The following is a 23,004-nucleotide window of genomic DNA, read 5'->3' on the forward strand; positions in this document are numbered from 1 at the left end:
ATACTGGAGAAGCAGGCAGTAGGAAGAATATTTCCCAAGATCCTAGAACATGTTCTACTCACTCTGACCCCTCAGACTTCATTTTATTCATCTACAAAATGAAAGGGTTTCCCAGGTGGCTCAGTGGTAAAGAATCTGCCTGCCAGTGCAGGAGACACATGAGCTGTGGGTTCTAGCTCTGAGTCAGGAAGATCCCCTGGAGGAAATGGCAACCCACTCCAGTATTCTGAGAAATCCCATGGACAGAGGAGCCTAGCGTGTACAGTCCATGGAGCTGCAAATTGTCGGGACAGGACTGAACGATTAAGCACACACACAAAGTGAAAAGTTATAAATTCTCAAGCTAAGCTGAAAAGCAGAAATCATTAGGACTGCTTTTATATACAGAAATGCTTGCAAATCATTCCACATTTAAAGAGTAAGAACTTTAGGGGTAGTTTCTAGAAGTCTGTATTCATAATTTTCTAGGTCACTTTGATAATCGCACAGGTTTAGGACCTACTAGCCTAAACACTTACTATAGGCACTTAACTATACTTTCAATTTTATCTGAAAATGGACTGGCATTTGGAAGTATACATTCATTTCTAAGACCTATAGCCATTAATCATCTTTGTCCCCTATCCCTTTTTTGGGCTACATTTGTTATATACTGCCTTAACAGGTGTGTTAATTAAGCACTTAAATAATAAAATAAGAGTACACAATATGGTTTATGGTGTAAGAAAATGTATTTTCACAAGATATGAATCATGTACCAATAAAGCACTTTAAACTAAATACACCACTTTGAAACATTTTGCACAAAGAAGTTACAGATCATATTTAATAACATGTCTAGTTCTATACAAGGAAATATTTTTAAGACCTTACTGCAATAAAATTTTCCAACCAAAGAACAAAAATTTTAAATAATTTATGAGACATCATAAAACCTATCTGTGTGACAAATCAGGCAGAATTCTGTGCTAGAAACAGAATGAGGGAAAATCTAAATAAGACAAAAAATTCAGAAAATAGGCATTCATAAATTTCTCATTAATGGAGGTTTAATGTTGTTAAAGACCAGGAGTCTTTAAGCATCAGAAAATAAAAATCTGCTTATAAAAATAAAAAATTCCACGAACATTAGTTAACATACTTTTCTACCTCAGCACAAATTTTTTTGCCCTTTACAATTCTGAAGACTGCTAGTCATTGTCAAATATCTGAACCATGTCTTAGTCTTAACAAATATCATTTTTCGGATACTGATTCTGTTGCATAATTTTTTTTCCCCAATGAACCTAGGGCCTATGCACATTTCAATAAAAATTGGTTTTAGAAATACTTTATTCATGAATAATTCAACACCTATATCTTGAAGCTTACATTTTCCAGGCCTCCAAAGTGCAAAACAGATACCAAACAACCAGGCCTGCCTCCAGAGACCTCAGCATTTAGAATACAGCAGGTCAAGTGCTGGTTCTCAATCACTATAAGCCTTCACCTTTCAGGATATGCAGAGATACTGATGCCCTCACTAAGGGCAACCATAATCTTCCCTTATGTATATCTTTCTTTAAACTAAGAGAATTCCAAAAACCGTATGTTGACAATGCCTATGCTGTGCTTTCTCTGATCATCTTCAGCTCCTTATAACAATGTCAAGTATTTTGTTTTCCCTTCAGTTCTTTCCATTGCCTCTGTGGCTTTGTCTACCCAGTCTGGCCTTTTCTGTGACACTCTCGTTACAGGTTTCTGCTTGCCTTCCCTTTTGTTTCTTTCCTTCTTGCTAGAAGCCTGGTCATCTGGGCTTCCCCATTTTTCTTCCCTAGCTTCTTATTCACCCCACAACTATAGTCTTAATGCTTCCTTAAATGTTCGGTCTTCATTATGTATAACTAACCAGAATTTAAATTAGCATTTTTATGACCTCTGTTGTGAACTTTCAGATGTTCTTCTTTACACTTTCTCCCTGAAGGCTATTTAGGATTATCTTAAAAAAGATGATGGTTTCTTGAGGATTCCTATTTTAAAGGTTGTTTTAAAAGAGATCAATAAAGGAATGCATAGTTCAACAACTGATGCTTCTACTTTATTCTTAATTTTCATCATTACAAGTACTGGAGTCTGCAAGATCATTGCTAAAACTCCTTGGTGTGAGATACCAACCAATTTTACCCATAAGGGCTAGATGGAAAATGCAATTTTGGGCTCTTTGATATCAAATTAAAATTTATTAAGAACTCAAGAAGTCTGAAACTTTAAAACAAGCTAAATGATAAGACAAGTTATTCATTGATATGATCCTTTACCATAAATGATATATAAGGAGGAATTCAACTATATTTGTGTCTGTGAGTCAGATGCTATCAAGCCAATCGTCATGTGTGGATCCATAATCTTTTTTACATTTTTAACTCAGGGACAAGGAGGAAGATTCAGTAAATTTTAATTTTCCAGATGTTCTCAGAAAGAATGACCAGAAGCATCCTCCGGTTATAAGACACAGATGGTTGATCCATTCACCCCTGATGAACTACCTGTGTGTGCAGCGAGGCAGCAATGAAAGACTGATCCTCTGTGGTCATGGGGCCCTAGGCCGGGATGCGTTCTCTCCTCACATGAAGTGTGAACAACAAGCATGGACAGATAGTCACCTTTCATTATGTCTTCAATTACTGGTATTTTCATAGGATTTCAAATGCCTGATTCCAATTTTACAATAACAATACCAATATTTACTCTGGAAGGGGGTTTTATGTTCCAAGCAGCAGATATTAACAATGTCCAACACGATCTCTAGGAATTATTCGCAGTTCTGAACCGTGCTTTAGAAAAACATTTCCTACACAAACAGACAGAACAAAACGTTAGGTATTTAAAAAATGACATGCTCTCATTAACAATTCGACAATTAATATGCAGAAGAAACAAAGGAGTGTCAAGTAGGTGCAAAGCTCAAATATATTAGAACCCAAGTCTAGGCTCCTTAGGTCTTGCTCTTACGCTTCTCACATCCTCAAAACCAAAGCAGAGGCTTCTTATGTCTTGTTCTTACTCCTCTCACATCCTCACAACCCAACAAACGTCTGAAAATTTGAAATTAGAACACTACCCACAAAAATAAAAAAAGAAAGGACACTACCCAAAGAAATACCACCAAACACAATCATCAATATTTGCTCTAATATATAATAAAATACTTGGGAGCAGGAAAAATAAGTGTAAATTACCACAAGTGACAAAAGTTTAGCAGTCCTGACCTATTTTGGGGCTGGGCTGCCTACTGAGAGTTTCTTCCCACTATATGATGCCCACAATTAAACTTTAAAGGGGAATCCAACAGGCAACATGTCAGAGTAAGAAGGAGTTCAGATTAATATAAACTACTGGACATTTACAGAGTAAGAAAATGCAAAATTTTTAAACCCAAGTTTAAACAACAACAAAATGCCTCACAATTTTCAAAAAATAGCCTTTTTGATTTAATAAATTATACACTTAGAACAACTGACTTTTGTAAGAAGAAATTATCATTTTAAATCCCTCTTTATTTGTTATATGGCTAAATTTACATTTCAATCCCAGGCCTTATGAGGACAATATAATTTGTAGAAGTACTTAAAAAAATAACAGTTTAAAAATAACTACTTCTCAAGACTGCATTTATATTAAATCATGCTTAATTTAAAAATATTTTAACCGAACTATAAGCTAGGCAATGGCACCTCACTCAGCACTCTTGCCTGGAAAATCCCATGGACAGAGGAGCCTGATAGGCTACAGTCCATGGGGTCGCAAAGAGTCAGACATGACCGAGCAACTTCACTTTCACTTTCATAAGCTAAGGAAGGTACATCTCAAACAAATACAGAACTGTCGGTTAGAAAGTTTAAGACTACTCTTACCCTTCCTGCTTGTTAGGGTATCAATATGTAGCGCTACATAATGTTAATGGCTTGAGACTCGAAGTGCAGGCTAAGTCCCATGAAATTTAAATGACTGTACTTCTTCAAAATAATAAGTCAGTACTTACTGAATGTTCATTATGAATAACACAAACTTCTAAGCACTTACATGTACAACCTCACAACTATCTAATGAGATAGTTATTACAGAACATTATTCCCATTAGAGCACAATCTTACCTTAAGATTTTTTGTTACATGTATTAGTTAAAGAACTTTAATGTTCATTATTCAGAATTTCTCTTTCTTGTAGCCAAAAGCATATAACTGATACACAGAATGTAACAAATTATTCACACACTTAGGTAAAGACTGCCACACAATCCCTGAAAATCAGCCATTATCTTGGTAAAATCCTATCAAGTCTAATTAGAATGAATTACATATTCATTATCAACTGATGTAGACAGCCTCACCACACTGCCATGGGTTGCGGAAACTCACCAGCAGTCTGTGCAGGATTTATTCCTATTCCATCTAGAAAATAAGTTGTAAAATGACCTGAGTTATTTCTGAAGCTAAAAGGCTTTAACAGTAAGAAGAAATGTGCCAAAATAATGCTGCTGTGCATACAGGCAGTTATACCACGAACATGAATGACAACCTGGCAGGTAGGTTACCTGTTAAATCTCTCACTATTATGCCTTTACACATATTGCTGGACTAGACAATGTCTGTCAGTGAAACGACCCCACGAAGTCTGACAGAGGATGGTTTTTCATACTGTTTTGCCAAATCCAGTGAAAAATAAAGCCAAAATGCCTTAAGTATGCCATTCGTCGTTTAACACTGCTCTGAGGCATCAAATCTTAAGGCTGAAGAACCAGAGAGATATAAGTTCCACTGACACTTGATAAAAGTTTACAATGTACTCTCTCAGTAGCTACTCATTTATGAATCTAAAAGTTTCCGGAAAAGGAAGGATCGCTTTCTTCCAAATACAGACACATTTCAATGTGACAGCATGCACAATTTTTCAGAATGAGAAATTCCATCATTATCTAAACTAAATCATACCACTTACTGCTCATTAAAGCCACCTTCTCTTAGTCTTTCTTAACTACACACGAACTACTCACCAGTACCTGGGACCATGACTTTGTATTCTTAATAGTTAAGCCTTTCCTGCCATCTTTGTTCCTCATCTTATTTCAGTATTTTCTCTTTGGGCTGGTTCCATTAATTATTTGTAGTATCCAAAAACAGAATTTAATTTATATTATCTAACTGGATAAAATCCTCATTATTGCAAGCCTGTAAGAATTGTTTTCTATCAGGAAAGCAATAGTAAGGGACAGCAAAGGTACATTCCTGCTTAGCTTCCTATATTCTAAAACCATTTATGATACAATAGAAAACGTTTGTTAAATGACAAGTTATTTTCAGCAATAATTTGGCATAAGGACATATGATATTATAATGTGCTGTGCTTAGTCGCTTGGTCATGTCTGACTCGGCGACCCCATGAACTGCGGCCTGCCAGGCTCCTCTGTACATGGGATTCTCCAGGCAGGAATACTGGAATGGGTTCACGCCCATCTCCAGGGAATCTTCCTGACCGAGAGATCCAATGCAGGTCCCCTGCACTGCAGGCGGATTCCTTAGCATCTGAGCCACCAGGGAAGCCCATAAAGTACTGTACTAGATAACAAAAGCACAGAAAAAACTGAAGACACAATTATGAACAGGAACTTTGATGTAGTGTTTACAATTATGTATATCACTTATGTTGATATAAAGTTTAGGGTTTTTGTATTTTAAGTCAATTTTAACTAATTTGGTTTCTTTTAAACAGCTAATAGCTATGTTAATAAACAGGTTTAAGACAAATTCTTACCATTGGTAATAATTGCACTTGTTGCTGCAGGAACTTTAAACTAAAAAGGAAGAAAAGAAAAAATACATATAAGCATATAAAATGCTAATTATAAAAGATAGTTAGCAATGATAGGGTACATATAATCAATTCTATAATTTTAAATGTAATTTATCTTTTAGGATAAGTAACATCATCAAAGAAAGTATTACAATCTGCTTTATCTTTAAAGACTAATGTGCTGTGCAAAGTCGCTCCAATTGTGTGCAACTCTTTGCAGCCCCACGGACTGTACCACCTGGGCTCCTCTGTCCGTGCAGTTTCCCAGGCCAGAACCCTGGACTGGGTTGCCATTTCTTTCTCCAGAGGAATCTTCCCGACCCAGGGATTGAACCCGCGTCTCCTGCGTTGGCAGGCAAGTTCTTTACTACTAGTGCCACCTGTTTTCTAAAACTTGCATTTCATTGTATTTAGGACACCAGAGATTGTAAGATGCATCTTATTTTATGCACCATAAAAAAGGAAAAACACTGTCGATGAATCTATTAACCCAGCGTTTGATCTTTCAGACTTACACACAGTTTACTTTGGTCATACATAACGCTCAGGCACAAGTGAAAATAAAAGCAAAGTAACTGAAATTTCTTGGTAGAAATAATCAGTTCAAACAAATGCCTTCTTGTGTTTAATATGGGCTTGCAATAGTCCAATTATGCCACCAAGAAATACCTCTAAGTACGAGTAGGGGTGCAGGTGATGTCAGTTGGACAATTATGTGACTGTCATGTGGTCAACCATGACAGACAGCCTCCACTCATCTCTATTCAGAGATGTAAGTGCTTTATGAGTCAATGAAATGTGGTATGGAGCTTATTGGTAGCTTAAAGGTAGAATTATTCTCTTAATGCTCTTATTTGTCAAACTGTGTTCATAGCTCATTCATTTTCCAATAATGTAATAAGCACTTCTATGCTACAGACTAGCTTTATAAATATTATACTTGAGTTTTGTGATTAAGTTTGGAAAACACTAAGTTATGCAGATGACACCACCCTTATCGCAGAAAGTGAAGAAGAACTAAAGAGCCTCTTGATGAAAGTGAAAGAGGAGAGAGAAAAAGTTGGCTTAAAGCTCAACATTCAAAAAACTAAGATCATGGCATCCGGTCCCATCACTTCATGGCAAACAGATGGGGAAACAGTGGCTGACTTTATTTTTTTGGGCTCCAAAATCACTGCAGATGGTGACTGCAGCCATGAAATTAAAAGACGTTTACTCCTTGGAAGGAAAGTTATGACCAACCTAGACAGCAAAGGAGGTAAGTCCTGGGTGTTCATTGGAAGGACTGATGTTGAAGCTGAAACTCCAATACTTTGGCCACCTCATGCAAAGAGTTGACTCATCTGAAAAGACTGTGATGCTGGGAAAGATTGAGGGCAGGAGGAGAAGGGGACGACAGAGGATGAGATGGTTGGATGGCATCACTGACTCAATGGACATGGGTTTGGGTGAACTCCGGGAGTTGGTGATGGACAGGGAGGCCTGGCATGCTGCGGTTCATGGGGTCGCAAAGAGTCGGAGACGACTGAGCGACTGAAGTGAACTGAACTGGGAATTTAAGTTAAATTTAAGTTAAACTGGGAATTTTTTCAAAATCCTTTAGTATGCTGCTGCTAAGTCGCTTCAGTTGTGTCCGACTCTGTGCGACCCCATAGACGGCAGCCCACCAGGCTTCCCCGTCCCTGGGATTCTCCAGGCAAGAACACTGGAGTGGGTTGCCATTTCCTTCTCCAAAGCATGAAAGTGAAAAGTGAAAGTGAAGTTGCTTAGTCGTGTCTGACTCTTAGTGACCCCTTGGACTGCAGCCTATCAGGCTCCTCCGTCCATGGGATTTTTCCAGGCAAGAGTACTGGAGTGAGGTGCCATTGCCTTCTCCAAATATGCTGCTAATATAGTTTATTTGACTCCAGGAAAATACAAAAATAATCAATAACGCCCCATACTTTTGGACCACTGATCCCAATCTCAGTTTTTAATGGTTATTTTATATTTTGGTGATTCTAGTGGTCTGGGGAAAACATTCTCTCTAGGAAATGCTGCTCTCAGTATTTACAATAATCACACACCATAGTTGAGAAAAAACTAAGAGCTCATTATAATTTATGAATTTAACAATCAAGTTTTAAAATAAGAACTTAACTACACACGAGAACAATTACTTGTTACGGGCCTATGTACCTAAAAAAAAAAAAAACAATTTTACTGTCCATATGGCACATTTTTAATTGTAAACGTCCTTTATGTTTTAAAAATTTTAAATAAACTTAAAGTAACTTCAAAATATACTTTAATAAATTTTAAAATAGTTAAGTTTTTTATAGAGGTTGTAATACTTTTTAAAACCTTGATAAAACACCTAAATTATAGGCAATCTCAGATTTCTAAAACTTGAATATGACAAAGTTTTTAGTTGTTATTCTTAGTTATGTCTACTTTAAGTTACGCATTTTCTTTAGTGGTAACCTATTACATGACAATAAAAATCAAAAGCAACTGCAGACACAATTTTTCCCTTTTCCAGACTATAGTAACAATGTTTAACTGAAATTTGGGGAAGCTTTACTAGTGATGAAAATACAGAAACTACCACTTCTTTCTACAAAAAACTGACAAGTTTTTTCCTAGATGTGAAGTTCCTCAGTTTTCATTTATTTCTACTTCAGATCCCATTGTATTTTACAATTTAGGATCGTAAGAAGTTCCTCTCAGGCTTTGACAACTCATTATTTAAATTAATTTCCAGTCCTATGTTGGGGGGTTTTATTTTTTATTAAGAGAATTATATTAGGGTTTTATATCCACGGACAACTCAGGTCAACTCTTACTCTTACTGAAAGATTCCACAACATTAAATATAAATGCTATTATATTTTTACTCAAAATCATGTTATTGGGCAGGAAGGATAAGCATTAACTATTTCCATTTTACAGATGTAAGAAATTTCAGGAAGAGAGAAACTGTCATGTCAAACAAATAATTAATGACACAGTTAAAAGAGGAACCCTAAGTCTCCCAAGTCATAAGCTTCTCTTCTAATTGTCAAAAACAAACAGTTACTTTATAGATGCCTCTGATGAAAATCTTTGTTTGGAAAAATTTTATTTCTTAAAAACAGAAACCCAATCATATTTTCAAAAACAATAAATTTTACTGACACTGCACATGCTTATAGAGAAAAGTTGAAAAACATGATAAATATATAATAAAATTGTACTTCCAGAATCAAAGTTAGTAAAAATACAAGCATACAGTGTGACGTTTTTAAAAAATTGATATATGACTATCTTTTCAATTTCAATAAGGATTCCCCTTATAATTTAAGTTACATTAAATACATGCGTCAGTTTGTGTGACCCATTCTTGTATCTGTGGGTCTCAACTCTCACTCTGCTTTTACCTTTAAGTGAGGTTTAATTTTGACACCATAAACCTAGCAATGAACTTGTGTGGAAGTGGGAGGTCAAGACACATGCCGATTTTTGAGACACATTTTGAGACACAAACTGTATTCTCTACAGGCTGTCCCAATTTCTATACTTACTTCTTCTGCTGCAAACTTTAACACTGCTGTGAAAGGTGTACTTTCGGGAACACTGAGTCTGCAAAAATTAAAAAAGAATTTTTTGAAAGGCTGATTTTTTAAGTCCTTTGTTAGTTATTTCAGCTCTTGTAGCAGACCTTGGCAAAGCTGTCTTTTGAGTCTGAGGTTGGCTGTTCTGATTGTACACTATGTGCATTAAGTCTAAAAAAGAAAGCAATAATTAGCCTTATAGCTGACATGGTGCCCTCAGGTCCACTTGAAAATGCATAACCTATAATAGGTATGGATTTGTACATGTTTAATACTTTGATACAAACAGGTCTAGCATGTAGGCTGCTTCTTGTTTCCAAAAATGGATTTCAAAAAGTGGAATCTCTCCTCAATCTTAAGTACACTTTGCCACCTACAGTTCATCCTGTGCAGGAACATGATCGTTTTCATTAGAAGAGCAGGCTACCTGGGGAGCATCATCTTTTCATGAACTTTTCTGTGCACTTTCAATCACCAAGTCAAAAATAATAGTCCAAGTTGGTAAAAATGAGTATGTTTACTATGGGAAAATAAGAAGTGATCTCCCACCTTTATAACATATAAAAAAGCTCATACAACACAATCTGAAATAACATTCTGAAAAGTGATGTGTGGTTTTGACTTGAATTGTGGCAAGTATATTCAAGATCACTGATAAACAATCAATCTGTATCAACTATTCAACTTAACCATAAAAAAGAATTGACATTATACCTTAAGAAAACAGAGAAACAGGTTAAAAAATAAGCAATGTAAGATTCCTAATGTAAAACAAATTACAGTGAGTAAAGACAGAAACAAAAGTAACATTTCTCTTTGAAACTTCTCTATTTGTCACCACTGTACTGTTCTCTAATGATTTAATACAACTACAATATGTAACATCCTCAGGTATATATACCACCTGCTCACTCAGTCTACAGATTGAATGCTGAATACAAAAATCATTATATCTGATGTTGCACATTACAATGATTTTCAATAAGAAAAGTGTGAACAGATTTCTTGGCTGCCATATTCCACTCCCCCAAAATACTGCTAAGAGTGAAAACAGAACATGTTTTTTTCCCTTTCCTTTTTTATATGGAATAAAAAGAGACAAATAAAATTATAATGAATAGCCATTTATTTAAAAAATACCTAATAAACTGGCAATATAAAAATTTACAAAGCCAGGAATAGTACTTTGCAAGTATTTCTATAGTTTATTTACAGTTCAGAACCTGAGAATCGCTGTCCTAAAACTCTTGCCTGTAGAGAACTTCTAAAACTTTGGGGTTTCAATTCACTTTTGGACTAGAGATAGGAAATGTCCTTGTACCATATAATTAAATGTCATGCTGATACTCATTAACAAAAGTTTCTCTCCACAGATTAAATTGGTGAGACTATCCAAACAAAATCCAATAAAATATAAAAGCGTATTTAGTGAATGTTCTGACAGAAAATTGCACAGGGACTGGGAGTTACTTTCACTCCAGAGAATTTATCTAGATCTGATGCCCTTGAGTTTGCCAGTCACATCACTTACTCGTACATTACATTGGTATTTTGGAAAGATGACAACCATCCTGTATACTGAGGTGATCTTTTAAAGTAAACTACTGGCATTTTTTTAATTAAAAATCTCACATAAATAGAAGTATGGCATAACTTCATCCTGCTTATTTAACTTACATGCAGAGTACATCATGAGAAACACTAGGCTGGAAGAAGCACAAGCTGGAATCAAGATTGCTGGGAGAAATATCAATAACCTCAGATATGCAGATGACACCACCCTTATGGCAGAAAGTGAAGAGGAACTAAAAAGCCTCTTGATGAAAATGAAAGAGGAGACTGAAAAAGTTGGCTTAAAGCTCAACATTCAGAAAACGAAGATCATGGCATCTGGTCCCATCACTTCATGGGAAACAGAGGGGGTAACAGTGGAAACAGTGTCAGACTTTACTTTGGGGGGCTCCAAAATCACTGCAGATGGTGACTGCAGCCATGAAATTAAAAGACGCTTACTCCTTGGAAGGAACGTTATGACCAACCTAGATAGCATATTGAAAAGCAGAGACATTACTTTGCCAACAAAGGTCCGTCTAGTCAAGGCTATGGTTTTTCCAGTGGTCATGTATGGATGTGAGAGTTGGACTGTGAAGAAGGCTGAGTGCCGAAGAATTGATGCTTTTGAAGTGTGGTGTTGGAGAAGACTCTTGAGAGTCCCTTGGACTGCAAGGAGATCCAACCAGTCCATTCTAAAGGAGATCAGCCCTGGGTGTTCTTTGGAAGGAATGATGTGAAAGCTGAAACTCCAGTACTTTGGCCACCTCATGCGAAGAGTTGACTCATTGGAAAGACTCTGATGCTGGGAGGGATTGGGGGCAGGAGAAGGGGACGACAGAGGATGAGATGGCTGGATGGCATCACCGACTCGATGGACGTGAGTTTCAGTGAACTCCGGGAGTTGGTGATGGACAGGGAGGCCTGGCATGCTGCGATTCATGGGGTCACACAGAGTCGGACATGACTGAGCGACTGAACTGAACTGACCAGTGTTAGAAAGAATGAAGTTTGTACAGGACACTGAGAGAAGGGTGACACGAACTTTCTATACCATCACAGAAATTGTCACGGAGGTGAAATTTTAATCATTAAAGGATGTTATCAGGAAGTGGTACTCACAAAACTACATTCTAAGCACAGAAGAGAATGTGTGCCAGAGCAGGTAGATTTCAAAAGATTTGCTGTCAATATGCAACTACGATGGCTGAAACTTTAAATGATGGTGGTAGTGACGGGGCTGGGGAGGCGAGGCAGGGAGTTGAGACTGGGAAGACTAGAATTAGACTGCAAGAGTCAGAGTGAAAGTCGCTCAGTCCTGTTGGACTCTTTGTGATGCTATGGGCTGTAGCCTGCCAGGCTCCTCTGTCCCTGGAATTCTCCAGGCAAGAATACTGGAGTAAGTAGCCGTTCCCTTCTCCAGGGGATCTTCCCAACCCAGGGATGGAACCCAGGTCTCCCACACTGCCGGCAGATTCTTTACCATCTGAGCTGAAAGAGTCTAAGGTGTTTCTAATGCATCCTGTACATGACAGAGAATGTTTGATTTCAACATTTCTATAACCAAGTAGCAGTATCAACAAGGAATCAATCAACAAGCAAAACCAACCATAAAAACTGGGACATTTCCCCAGAATAAATCTACAACTGCAACATCCTCTCTAGAATGCAACCGTTAGCAACTCAAAAGGACGCTTCTCTATTACAGTACATATTTACCTGCCTGACAAGTGAAAAGTGGCCTAAAGAGTTAAAGCATGTTTCCCCACAAATCTCAGAGCTGCTTTTACTTACATAATCCTAAAAGACGATGCCGTGAAATATGCCACACAATATGCCAGCAAATTTGGAAAACTCAGCAGTGGCTACAGGACTGGAAAATGTGTTTTCATTCCAATCCCAAAAAAAGGCAATACCAAAGAATGTTCAAACTACCACACAACTGCATTCATCTCACACGCTATCAAAGTAATGCTCAAAATTCTCCAAGCCAGGCTTCAACAGTATGTGAACCATGAATTTCCAGAACTGGATTTAGAAAAGATAGAGGAACCAAAGATCAAACTGCCAACATCCGTTGAATCACGAAAAAAGCAAGAGAGTTGCAGAAAAACATCTACTTCTGCTTTACTGACTATGCCAAAGCCTTGACTGTGTGGATCCCAACAAACTGTGGAAAATTCTTCAAGACATGGGAATACCAGATCACCTGACCTGTCTCCTGAGAAACCTGTATGCAGGTCAGGAAACAACAGTCAGAACTGGACATAGAATAACACACTGTTTCTCAGTTGGGAAAGGAGTACATCAAGGTTGTATATTGTCACCCTGCTTATTTAACTTACATGCAGAGTACATCATGAGAAATGCTGGACTGGGTGAAGCATAAGCTGAAATCAAGATTGCCGGGAGAAATATCAAAACCTCAGATACACAGAGGACACAACCCTATGGCAGAAAGTGAAGAAGAACTAAAGAGCCTCTTGATGAAAGTGAAAGAGGAGGTGGGGGGTGGGGAAGTTGGCTTAAAACTCAACATTCAGAAAACCAAGATCATGGTATCTGGTCCCATCACTTCATGGGAAATACATGGGGAAACAGTGACAGACTTTATTTTTTGGGGCTTCAGAATCACTGCAGATGGTGACTGCAGCCATGAAATTAAAAGATGCTTGCTCCTTGGAAGAAAAGTTATGACCAACCTAGCCAGCATATTAAAAAGCAGAGACATTACTTTGCCAACAAAGGTCTGTCTAGTCAAAGCTATGGTTTTTCCAGTAGTCATGTATAGATGTGAGGGTGGACTATAAAGAAAGCTGAGCGCTGAAGAATTGATGCTTTTGAACTGTGGTGTTGGAGAAGACTCTTGAGAGTCCCTTGGACTGCAAGGAGATCCAACCAGTCCATCCTAAAGGACATCAGTCCTGAATATTCATTGGAAGGACTGATGTTAAAGCTGAAACTCCAATACTTTGGCCACCTGATGTGAAGAACTGACTCACTGGAAAAGATCCTGATGCTGGGAAAGACTGAAGACGGGAGGAGTAGGGGATGACAGAGGATGAGATGGTTGGATTGTACCACCGACTCATTGGATATGAGTCTGAGTAAACTCTGGGAGTCGGTGTTGGACAGGAGGGCCTGGCATGCTGCAGTCTATAGGGTCACAAGGAGTCGGACACGACTGAGCGACTAAACTAAAATCATACATGTTATATACATTTTATATAAACATATCCATATACAAACTATACATACAACTACACACACACACTAAACTAGAGGCCTGCCAGCAAATTCATCCAGTCAATATGTATTAAGCGAACTGGTACCACGTTCAGGCACTCTTATATAGTTACTGATGCTGCCTTACTCCTTCTTCCCTCCCTCCTCCTCATTCTTTTCCAGAGCCAGTTGACAGACTGATGAAGATACTCCGGTATAAAGGTAGAAATCAGAGATGATGAGAAGAGGCAGTTAAGGGCTCTACCTTGTTAAGCCCAACTATCGTGGGAGTTACACCAACGGGAATCAAGGGCCTGATATTCTGGACATTTCGGAACCTGGGCTGGGAGGCCTTGCCTTACTTCCCCGAACAGTTGGTCAAAGCGGTGAAAGGCCTGTCTCGTTATAAGCAGGTTTAAGACTGTATTAAGGATACCAGCAAATCACCAGGGCCCGGTCCACACGTGCCCCCGCTCCACCACCCCCGAAATGAGTTCCGAAGAGAGCTCGGAAACCAACAACGACGTTCCCATCACATAACACCCACACAGCCTCGCGCCAGGGCAAGCTGATACACGATAACCCGGTTCAGGTGAGTGGGGCTGCCTCGGGGAGAGGAGAGGAACGCGCACTGCTGAGGTGGAGGCCGCTGGGATGGCTCGAGTCGCCTTCCCCCCAACTCGAGAGCCCCTCCACCCGCCACCGCGTCCGAGCTACTCACACTTTGTATGGCAGCCGCGGGTCCGACGTCAGTGTGATCTTAAAAGAAACTTTCGACCTGAGGAAGAGAGAAGAAGAAGTTAAGGTCGGGCAACGGGACCGCGGAATTGGGCGGCTGGAAAGCCAACACTTACATGGTGCCGCCGTTCGGGACCGAAACCTCGCAGCAAACCCGTGCTGAACCTCACACTTGCACCCTAGCGTCTCTTCCAACTCAGGTCCACGTCTCCTTCCGCAAGCTGGGGTCCTCCGAAGATGCGGCTGTCCAGAGCACTGCCTGAAAATTGGAGCCAGAGGCTCAAGTTGGGCGGAGCTTACGAGATCGAAATAGCGAATGCTTTTGTATGTATATTTCTGGAACACAGTTTCGGGTCGTATGGAAAGAATACTATTTTACTTGAAGTTATTTTTCTTCCGTATTTTTAGTTAGGCAGCACAGAGACAGCGAGATTCAAGGTCCCAGTTTGCAAGTCGGGGCGGAAGTATGGGTCCGGGAAGGCGGGGGAAAAGCTGAGCGGTGGGCAGGATTGTGGGCAGGGCCGGACGCGGGCGCGATCTTACGTTGCCGAGGCAACATGAGCGCGGAGAAGATCCAGTGATGCTCAAGAAGTGGCGGATTCATTTTGACATTTGGCAAAACTAATACAATTATGTAAAATTTAAAAATAAAATAAAATTTAAAAAAAGAATTAAATAATAAAAAATAAAAAAATAAAGTATGTGAAGCCAAAAAAAAAAAAAAGAAGCGGGAATCCTCACCCAGTTTTAATATTAGTATTTTCTACCTGCCCAGCTACCTAATCATGTTGTAGGTTTCTCGTAATTTAGCTCTAAAGTTTTTGTTTTCCACAGATAAGAAACTTACCAAGTTGGTGGGAAAGACAAGATCCCTACACTTGAGGAACCTGAAGTCTAGTTGAGAAGAGAAATCCCACAAACAGATTTCAGTAGTTTGTGATCTCACAGGATTAAACCAGGGAATAAGTTTGCCTATTATCAGTTACATTTGTTCAGCTTAATAGCAAATTTTCGCAGAAAGTGAAGAGGAACTAAAAAGCCTCTTGATGAAGGTGAAAGAGGAGAGTGAAAAAGTTGGCTTAAAACTCAACATTAAGAAAACGAAGATCATGGCATCTGGTCCCATCACTTCATGGGAAATAGATGGGGAAACAGTGGAAACAGTGTCAGACTTTATTTTGGGGGGCTCCAAAATCACTGCAGATGGTGACTGTAGCCATGAAATTAAAAGACACTTACTCCTTGGAAGAAAAGTTATGACCAATCTAGATAGCATATTCAAAAGCAGAGATATTACTTTGCCAACAAAGGTCCATCTAGTCAAGGCTATGGTTTTTCCAGTGGTCAGAGAGTTGGACTGTAAAGAAAGCTGAGCGCCGAAGAATTGATGCTTTTGAATTGTGGTGTTGGAGAAGACTCTTGAGAGTCCCTTGGACTGCAAGGAGATCCAACCAGTCCATTCTGAAGGAGATCAGCTCTGGGATTTCTTTGGAAGGAGTGATGCTAAAGCTGAAACTCCAGTACTTTGGCCACCTCATGCAAAGAATTGACTCATTGGAAAAGACTGTGATGCTGGGAGGGATTGGGGGCAGGAGGAGAAGGGGACAACAGAGGATGAGATGGCTGGATGGCATCACTGACTCGATGGACATGAGTCTGAGTGGACTCCGGGAGTTGGTGATGGACTGGGAGGCCTGGCGTGCTGCGATTCATGGGGTCGCAAAGAGTCAGACACGACTGAGCAACTGAACTGAACTGAACTGAATCCTTTCTATGTGTCAGGCACTAAAGCTAAATGCTGAGTATGCTGATATGAATAAGGTAGGTAGGTCGAACCTTCTGGAATCTAACAAGTTCTTGTATAATGAGAGAAGAAGACTGTATTTCCTCTAATTTTTTTATTACAAATCCAAGCATCTATGTCTGGATGACAAAACATCTTCTTACGATGTCTGTAAGAACCTTTTAAAAGGAACATTGCAATGAATAGACAAAATGGAAATAGACTAATATAGACTTATAGACTAATATAGACTAATAGACGAATATAATGGAAAAAATGGTTAACATTTAGTATACTATGTTACATTCTTAAGGAGAGGAGTCTAAGAGAGGAATAGGGGAGCAACTGTAGTGGCAGTGCTGAAAACAAATTTCATCTTTGCCTTAATTTCGTAGATTACTACTTTTCTGTATTGGTATCTATCCATGCATGATTCCGACTGTAGGAAAAAAAGACCTTGATATTCTCATGACAGTCACTGTCTTCTACACTTTTAAAAATGTAGGTCTTGCCATGTATGTAGTAGTATAGAAGCTAATGTCTACTGATAGATTTGGGGATCGACAGTTATAGCATTAGCTCAATATTACTCTTTTTTTTTTTTTAATTTGCTAAGACATCTAGCAAAATTTGGCAAATATAACTAAAGAAGGATCTTCTTATTTATTGAAAAGTTGATATGGCAAAATATATTTAATAACTCTAAACTGGAAGCAAACTCGATTTTAGGAGGTTATTGGCAAATGTAACATTTTAGGACAACAACTAGCATAAGTAGACTAATGTGTTTTGGAAGGGGGCCAATTAGCATCATGCAGAGGCAGAAATGATTGTGGAACTGCATGGTGTGATCATATTAGAACTCATTAAATATCATTGAAGCAACCCAATATTCTTTTTTCAAAAGCATATACAGCTCTCATTATTAGAAAGAAATGGGAGGGATAGTAAATTTACTTAAGGATGAAAAGAATAGGCTGACAGAGTCATAAAATTCTTCTTACCAGTTATTTCTGTAGCCAGATTTAAATAAAGTAGAAAACATGTCAGATTTAGGTACCAATTCATTTTTATCTTTCTAACTCTTTCACCCTAATTTGACTGTATTTGGAATTATGACTAAAATCACCTGATAGTCAAGTTTTTTCATCCTGGATGGTTTATGCTTGGGTAAATCTTAGGGTCTTCTACTCCAAACATTTTATATTACAGGAAACAAATTATATATCAATGCTTTAGCAATAAATGAATTTTTTAAATAGAGGTTTACTTTGGTCAAGCTGGTTTTAGAAAAGGCAGAGGAACCAGAGATCAAATTGCCAACATTCGCTGGATCATGGAAAAAGCAAGAGAGTTCCAGAAAAACATCTATTTCTGCTTTATTGACTGTGCCAAAGCCTTTGACTGTGTGGATCACAAGAAACTGTGGAAAATTCTGAAAGAGATGGGCATACCAGACCACCTGACCTGCCTCTTGAGAAACCTATATGCAGGTAAGGAAGCAACAGTTAGAACTGGACATGGAACAACAGACTGGTTCCAAACAGGAAAAGGAGTACGTCAAGGCTGTATATTGTCACCCTGCTTATTTAACTTCTATGCAGAGTACATCATGAGAAATGCTGGGCTGGAAGAAGCACAAGGTGGAATCAAGATTTCTGGGAGAAATATCAATAACCTCAGATATGCAGATGACACTACCCTTATGGCAGAAAGTGAAGAGGAACTAAAAAGCCTTTTGATGAAAGTGAAAGAGGAGAGTGAAAAAGTTGGTTTAAAGCTCAACATTCAGAAAACAAAGATCATGGCATCTGGTCCCATCACTTCATGGGAAATAGATGGGGAAACAGTGGAAACAGTGTCAGACTTTATTTTGGGGGGCTTCAAAATCACTGCAGATGGTGACTGCAGCCATGAAATTAAAAGACGCTTACTCCTTGAAAGGAAAGTTATGACCAACCTAGATAGCAAATTCAAAAGCAGAGATATTACTTTGCCAACAAAGGTCCATCTAGTCAAGGCTATGGTTTTTCCAGTGGTCATGTATGGATGTGAGAGTTGGACTGTGAAGAAGGCTGAGTGCCGAAGAATTGATGCTTTTGAACTGTGGTGTTGGAGAAGACTCTTGAGAGTCCCTTGGACTGCAAGGAGATCCAACTAGTCCATCCTAAAGGAGACCAGTCCTGGGTGTTCATTGGAAGGACTGATGCTGAAGCTGAAACTCCAGTACTTTGGCCACCTCATGCAAAGAGTTGACTCATTGGAAAAGACTCTGATGCTGGGAGGATTGGGGGCAGGAGGAGAAGGGGACGATAGAGGATGAGATGGTTGGATGGCATCACTGACTCGATGGACGTGAGTTTGAGTGAATTCCGGGAGTTGGTGATGGACAGGGAGGTCTGGCATGCTGCAATTCATGGGGTCGCAAAGAGTCGGACACAACTGAGTAACTGAACTGAACTGAATTTGGTCATATTCCCCCTACCCCAATCCTCTAGCAAGCATTGGTATTACTGGGGCCATGATAATAATAATGGCTCAAGATATATCAAGATTTTTTGTGCTAGGTATTATGTTAAGTATTTAGTGTTAGTGGAATCACAAAATATAGACTTTAAACTTTCATTGACCTTAGCTATAATAATTCAATGACAAGAAGTCTTATTCAAAGAGAATGATCTGGTAGACAAAAGTATGGGAAAATATGTAGATACTATGTTGATCCTTGTAAGTTCTATATGGTTAGAGAGTGCCTTACCTCCTTGTAAACCTGCGAACAATGAAATATAGCTGAGATTAGAGTTTAGCAAGACCAGGCAATGGCCTTAGAGGAGATTACACCCTGAAATGTGCTGCCACTGATTACTATGGTGACATACATTTCCCAATTATTTCCTGAAATTTAATGAAGGAAAGTAAAATGAACAAGAGTTTTCTAGGAATGTCATTGTTTGACTATCAGCCTTATAAATGTGAGACTTAATCACAAAATTTGCAGTATTTTAACTACTGAAATTATAGAATACCTTTATTACTAAAAAGCATTTAAATTATATAAAGGAAGAATTTACTAGTCTTGCATAATTAAAGTTTTCTCTCTAAATACTACATGAATTATCTGTCTAATGGGAATACACTTATTGGAAAAAATTAGAGTCCTCTTTCACAAATCTCCAAACACAGGATGTGTTTCTTCTACATACCAGTAGCTCTATGAGGTCAGTACTAGTTATATTCTATTTTCAGGAGAGGAAAGTAGCTCATGGAAATTAAATAACCTATCCTAAATATAAGTAAGTGACTGAAATGAGATTGAACTCAGATATCTGGTATTAAAAACTGAGTTTTAACACTACAAGAGGTTAAGGATTTAAGTCATATCTTTAACTAGTGGCAACCAAATTTTTGAGGGAGGAAATATTTTTATCCTTATTTCACAAGTAAGGAAGTTAAGACACAAAAACGCTAAGTGATTTTTTCAAGGTCACACCACTGATGACCATTAAAATATTAATATTATTTTAATTGATATTTCTGGCCTTAAATATATTTTGAAATTATTTATGACTCTCCATCATACCTAAACAGAGCAAGAAATGGTCATTGATAATATTCTCTTATATTTATACAACATTTTGTTCTTTTTGAAAAGTTTTGCATTCACTGTCTTATTTGTTGTCTAAAATAAAACATACAAAGCACTTGTGATGTGTACTATTATCTTTTTTAAAAATGAGAAAATGGACAAAAGAGGCTTTGAACAGGCCTAGGGTAACACACATGATTTGTGAGGAAATAGTGACAAAGCATAGTTATTGATGTTTCTTTACAAAATTTGATCATATACAAAGTTTATTTTTAGTAGTAAAATACAAATAATTGAATGGTAAATTCATTTGATGAGCTTGTCAAGGAATTCTTACTCAGTTTTTATTTCCCATCAGTATCTAGCATATAGCAGGTAATCAATATTTGTTTAATTAATTAATGTTACTTTAAAAATTGTTGTAGGTGCTTCCTAATTACAGTAATGTTTTACATTCCATTAAGTGCAGTCATCAATGTTCTTAATGCAGTAGACTATACACTTTGATTCTTGCTTTATTCTTATTTTAAAGCTTATCTATTCAAAGGACGGACTCCTCACTCAATTTATGGCTACTGGTGACAGCAGAGGTTAGAAAAAGCTAATTAAAGATTCTTATCAAATATTATCAAATAAAGATGCCATTTTAATAAAAAATTACATGAATATACTCACATGTTCCCACACCATTACTTTATGTGACATGTTTGTGTTGAATCAGAGACCTTGCACCGGAAATCTCATTATTGGTTTTCTTAGGATTATATACTTCTTAGAGATGAGGAATTGCTCACTGATATTAGCAATTGCTTTGCTAATATTGATATTAGCACTGAAGGAAAGTTGCAAGGCTCATGGTAGCCTGGGGTTAAAACTCCCCTCCAGGTCCTCCCCACCATTCTATGCCAAACAAAGAACTCTCTCACCCAAAGAAAAAAATGGACGTTAAGGTTGATTACGCCCAGCTCCCAGCTGGTCCAGCCTCTGGCCGATCTCCAAAATTCCTTGCCCCAGCCGTTTAAGAGATAACTACTCTGAACAACCTTGGAGAAAAACAGACCCCCTTAAGACAGTAACTTTCCACATACATGCCTATATATACCTACTCTTTTCTTGGGTAAGTGCGGCAGCTCGCTAATCTGACTGCTGCCCCTTCTCGCGTCATTAAAGGTGATCTGTTCCTGTAAAGTGCCGGCCTCATTCTTTTTTGAACCTCGCCTTCTCTAGCTCCCTAACCTTACAAGCACCACCTTTCTTGGATGGTGGTGGGGGGCATAGCAGGGGTTGTGAGCTGGTAACAGTGGCCCAGGGGGAGTTTGGTGTTTGCCTGTGCAGTGTGGCTAAGTGAGTATTACCGTTTGGTGCAGATATAAATGGCTCAGCACCTGTCATCCTAATCACACTTTCATGTTTTCTATTGATCCCCTGCAGTCATTTGAGCTTCTGACCCTTATTGTGAATGATATGATTTAGGGACATCAACCCAGGTGCCAGGCAACTACAGACCACTCCCATAACCCAAATGTTACCAGAACTATTCAAACTAGCCAGTCCTAAGCTGTTTACCTGCCCCTGCCTTGCCTTTCCTGCAGAAATTCCTATGAAGGCTCTGGTCTAGGTCACTCCTTCCTGATAATGCCTCTTGACCAAAACCTGGTGATTTTCATTGTGGTTGGTGTGCCCCCTTCTCTCGGGAAATGTGAATTGAAAATTTTTTAATGGCATCAACCTCTTTGTGTCATCATTCAGTCATCTCTATAAATGAAAATCCCATGGGTACAATAATTGGGACATTATTTGATAAATGAGTGAATTTACATTGTCTTTAGTAAAGGAATAATAATTCATTATCTTGTAAAATTACCAAAATACATTTCTGGTTTAATAAAGTCTGATGCCAATTATCTGTAAGACAGCCTTTCTAAATTTCCTTTGAAAACACTGATGAAAGCATTAAAGAAAACATGAGCAATGACTTTGTAGCAAAAGAATAAACAAACTTAGTCTCCCAAGAATTTGAAGAATTAGTTTAAACCAAAATGTCATTTTAGTCTTAAAAAAAGATAATACATTATGAAAACAGGAAATTTTGTAATAGAAAAAGATAAATTCTGAAAATAAAGATATACAGATTAAACAGAAATTTTAAAAAGTGTGAAAAATAGAAATAAATGAATTGAAATTTTATTACTAAGCTAAAACTTGTGAGTATAATAGAACAACAGAACCTGATCTACTCCCCTGCAATTACATGACTAGAAAACTAAATAAAATGTATGAGACAATTGTTTCCTATAGACTATAGAAAAACAAGCAAGGTGAGCCCTTTGAATACTGGAGCTTTCTGCTTATGAACCATGACACATGGAGAGGAATGCAAGCAGAGTCCAGTGCTCTCAGGAGACCAGAGATTACATTTAAGGAGTCATGCTGCTGCTGCTGCTAAGTCACTTCAGTCGTGTCTGACTCTGTGCAACCCCATAGATGGCAGCCCACCAGGCCCCGCCGTCCCTGGGATTCTCCAGGCAAGAACACTGGAGTGGGTTGCCATTTCCTCCTCCAATGCATGAAAGTGAAAAGTGAAAGTGAAGTCGCTCAGTCGTGTCCGACTCTTAGCGACCCCATGGACTGCAGCCTACCAGGCTCCTCTGCCCATGGGATTTTCCAGGCAAGAATACTGGAGTGGGGTGCCATTGCCTTCTCCCTTAAGGAGTCGTAAA

General features: G+C 38.4%; 1 protein-coding gene across 1 annotated transcript; it reads right to left on the reverse strand.

Annotated features, from left to right (window-relative positions):
* Nucleotides 1–712: 712 nt before the first annotated feature.
* Nucleotides 713–15,173, reverse strand: UFM1 (ubiquitin fold modifier 1). Its single transcript, XM_005907156.3, has 6 exons — nt 15,032–15,173; nt 14,899–14,955; nt 9,372–9,429; nt 5,791–5,830; nt 4,398–4,430; nt 713–2,830 (listed from the first exon to the last, which is right to left on the reverse strand). Coding segments are annotated over exons 1-6 (258 nt in total). The 5' UTR covers nt 15,034–15,173; the 3' UTR covers nt 713–2,762.
* Nucleotides 15,174–23,004: the final 7,831 nt, after the last annotated feature.

Source organism: Bos mutus, chromosome 12 (genome assembly GCF_027580195.1).
Source record: "Bos mutus isolate GX-2022 chromosome 12, NWIPB_WYAK_1.1, whole genome shotgun sequence".
Classification (NCBI taxonomy): domain Eukaryota; kingdom Metazoa; phylum Chordata; class Mammalia; order Artiodactyla; family Bovidae; genus Bos; species Bos mutus.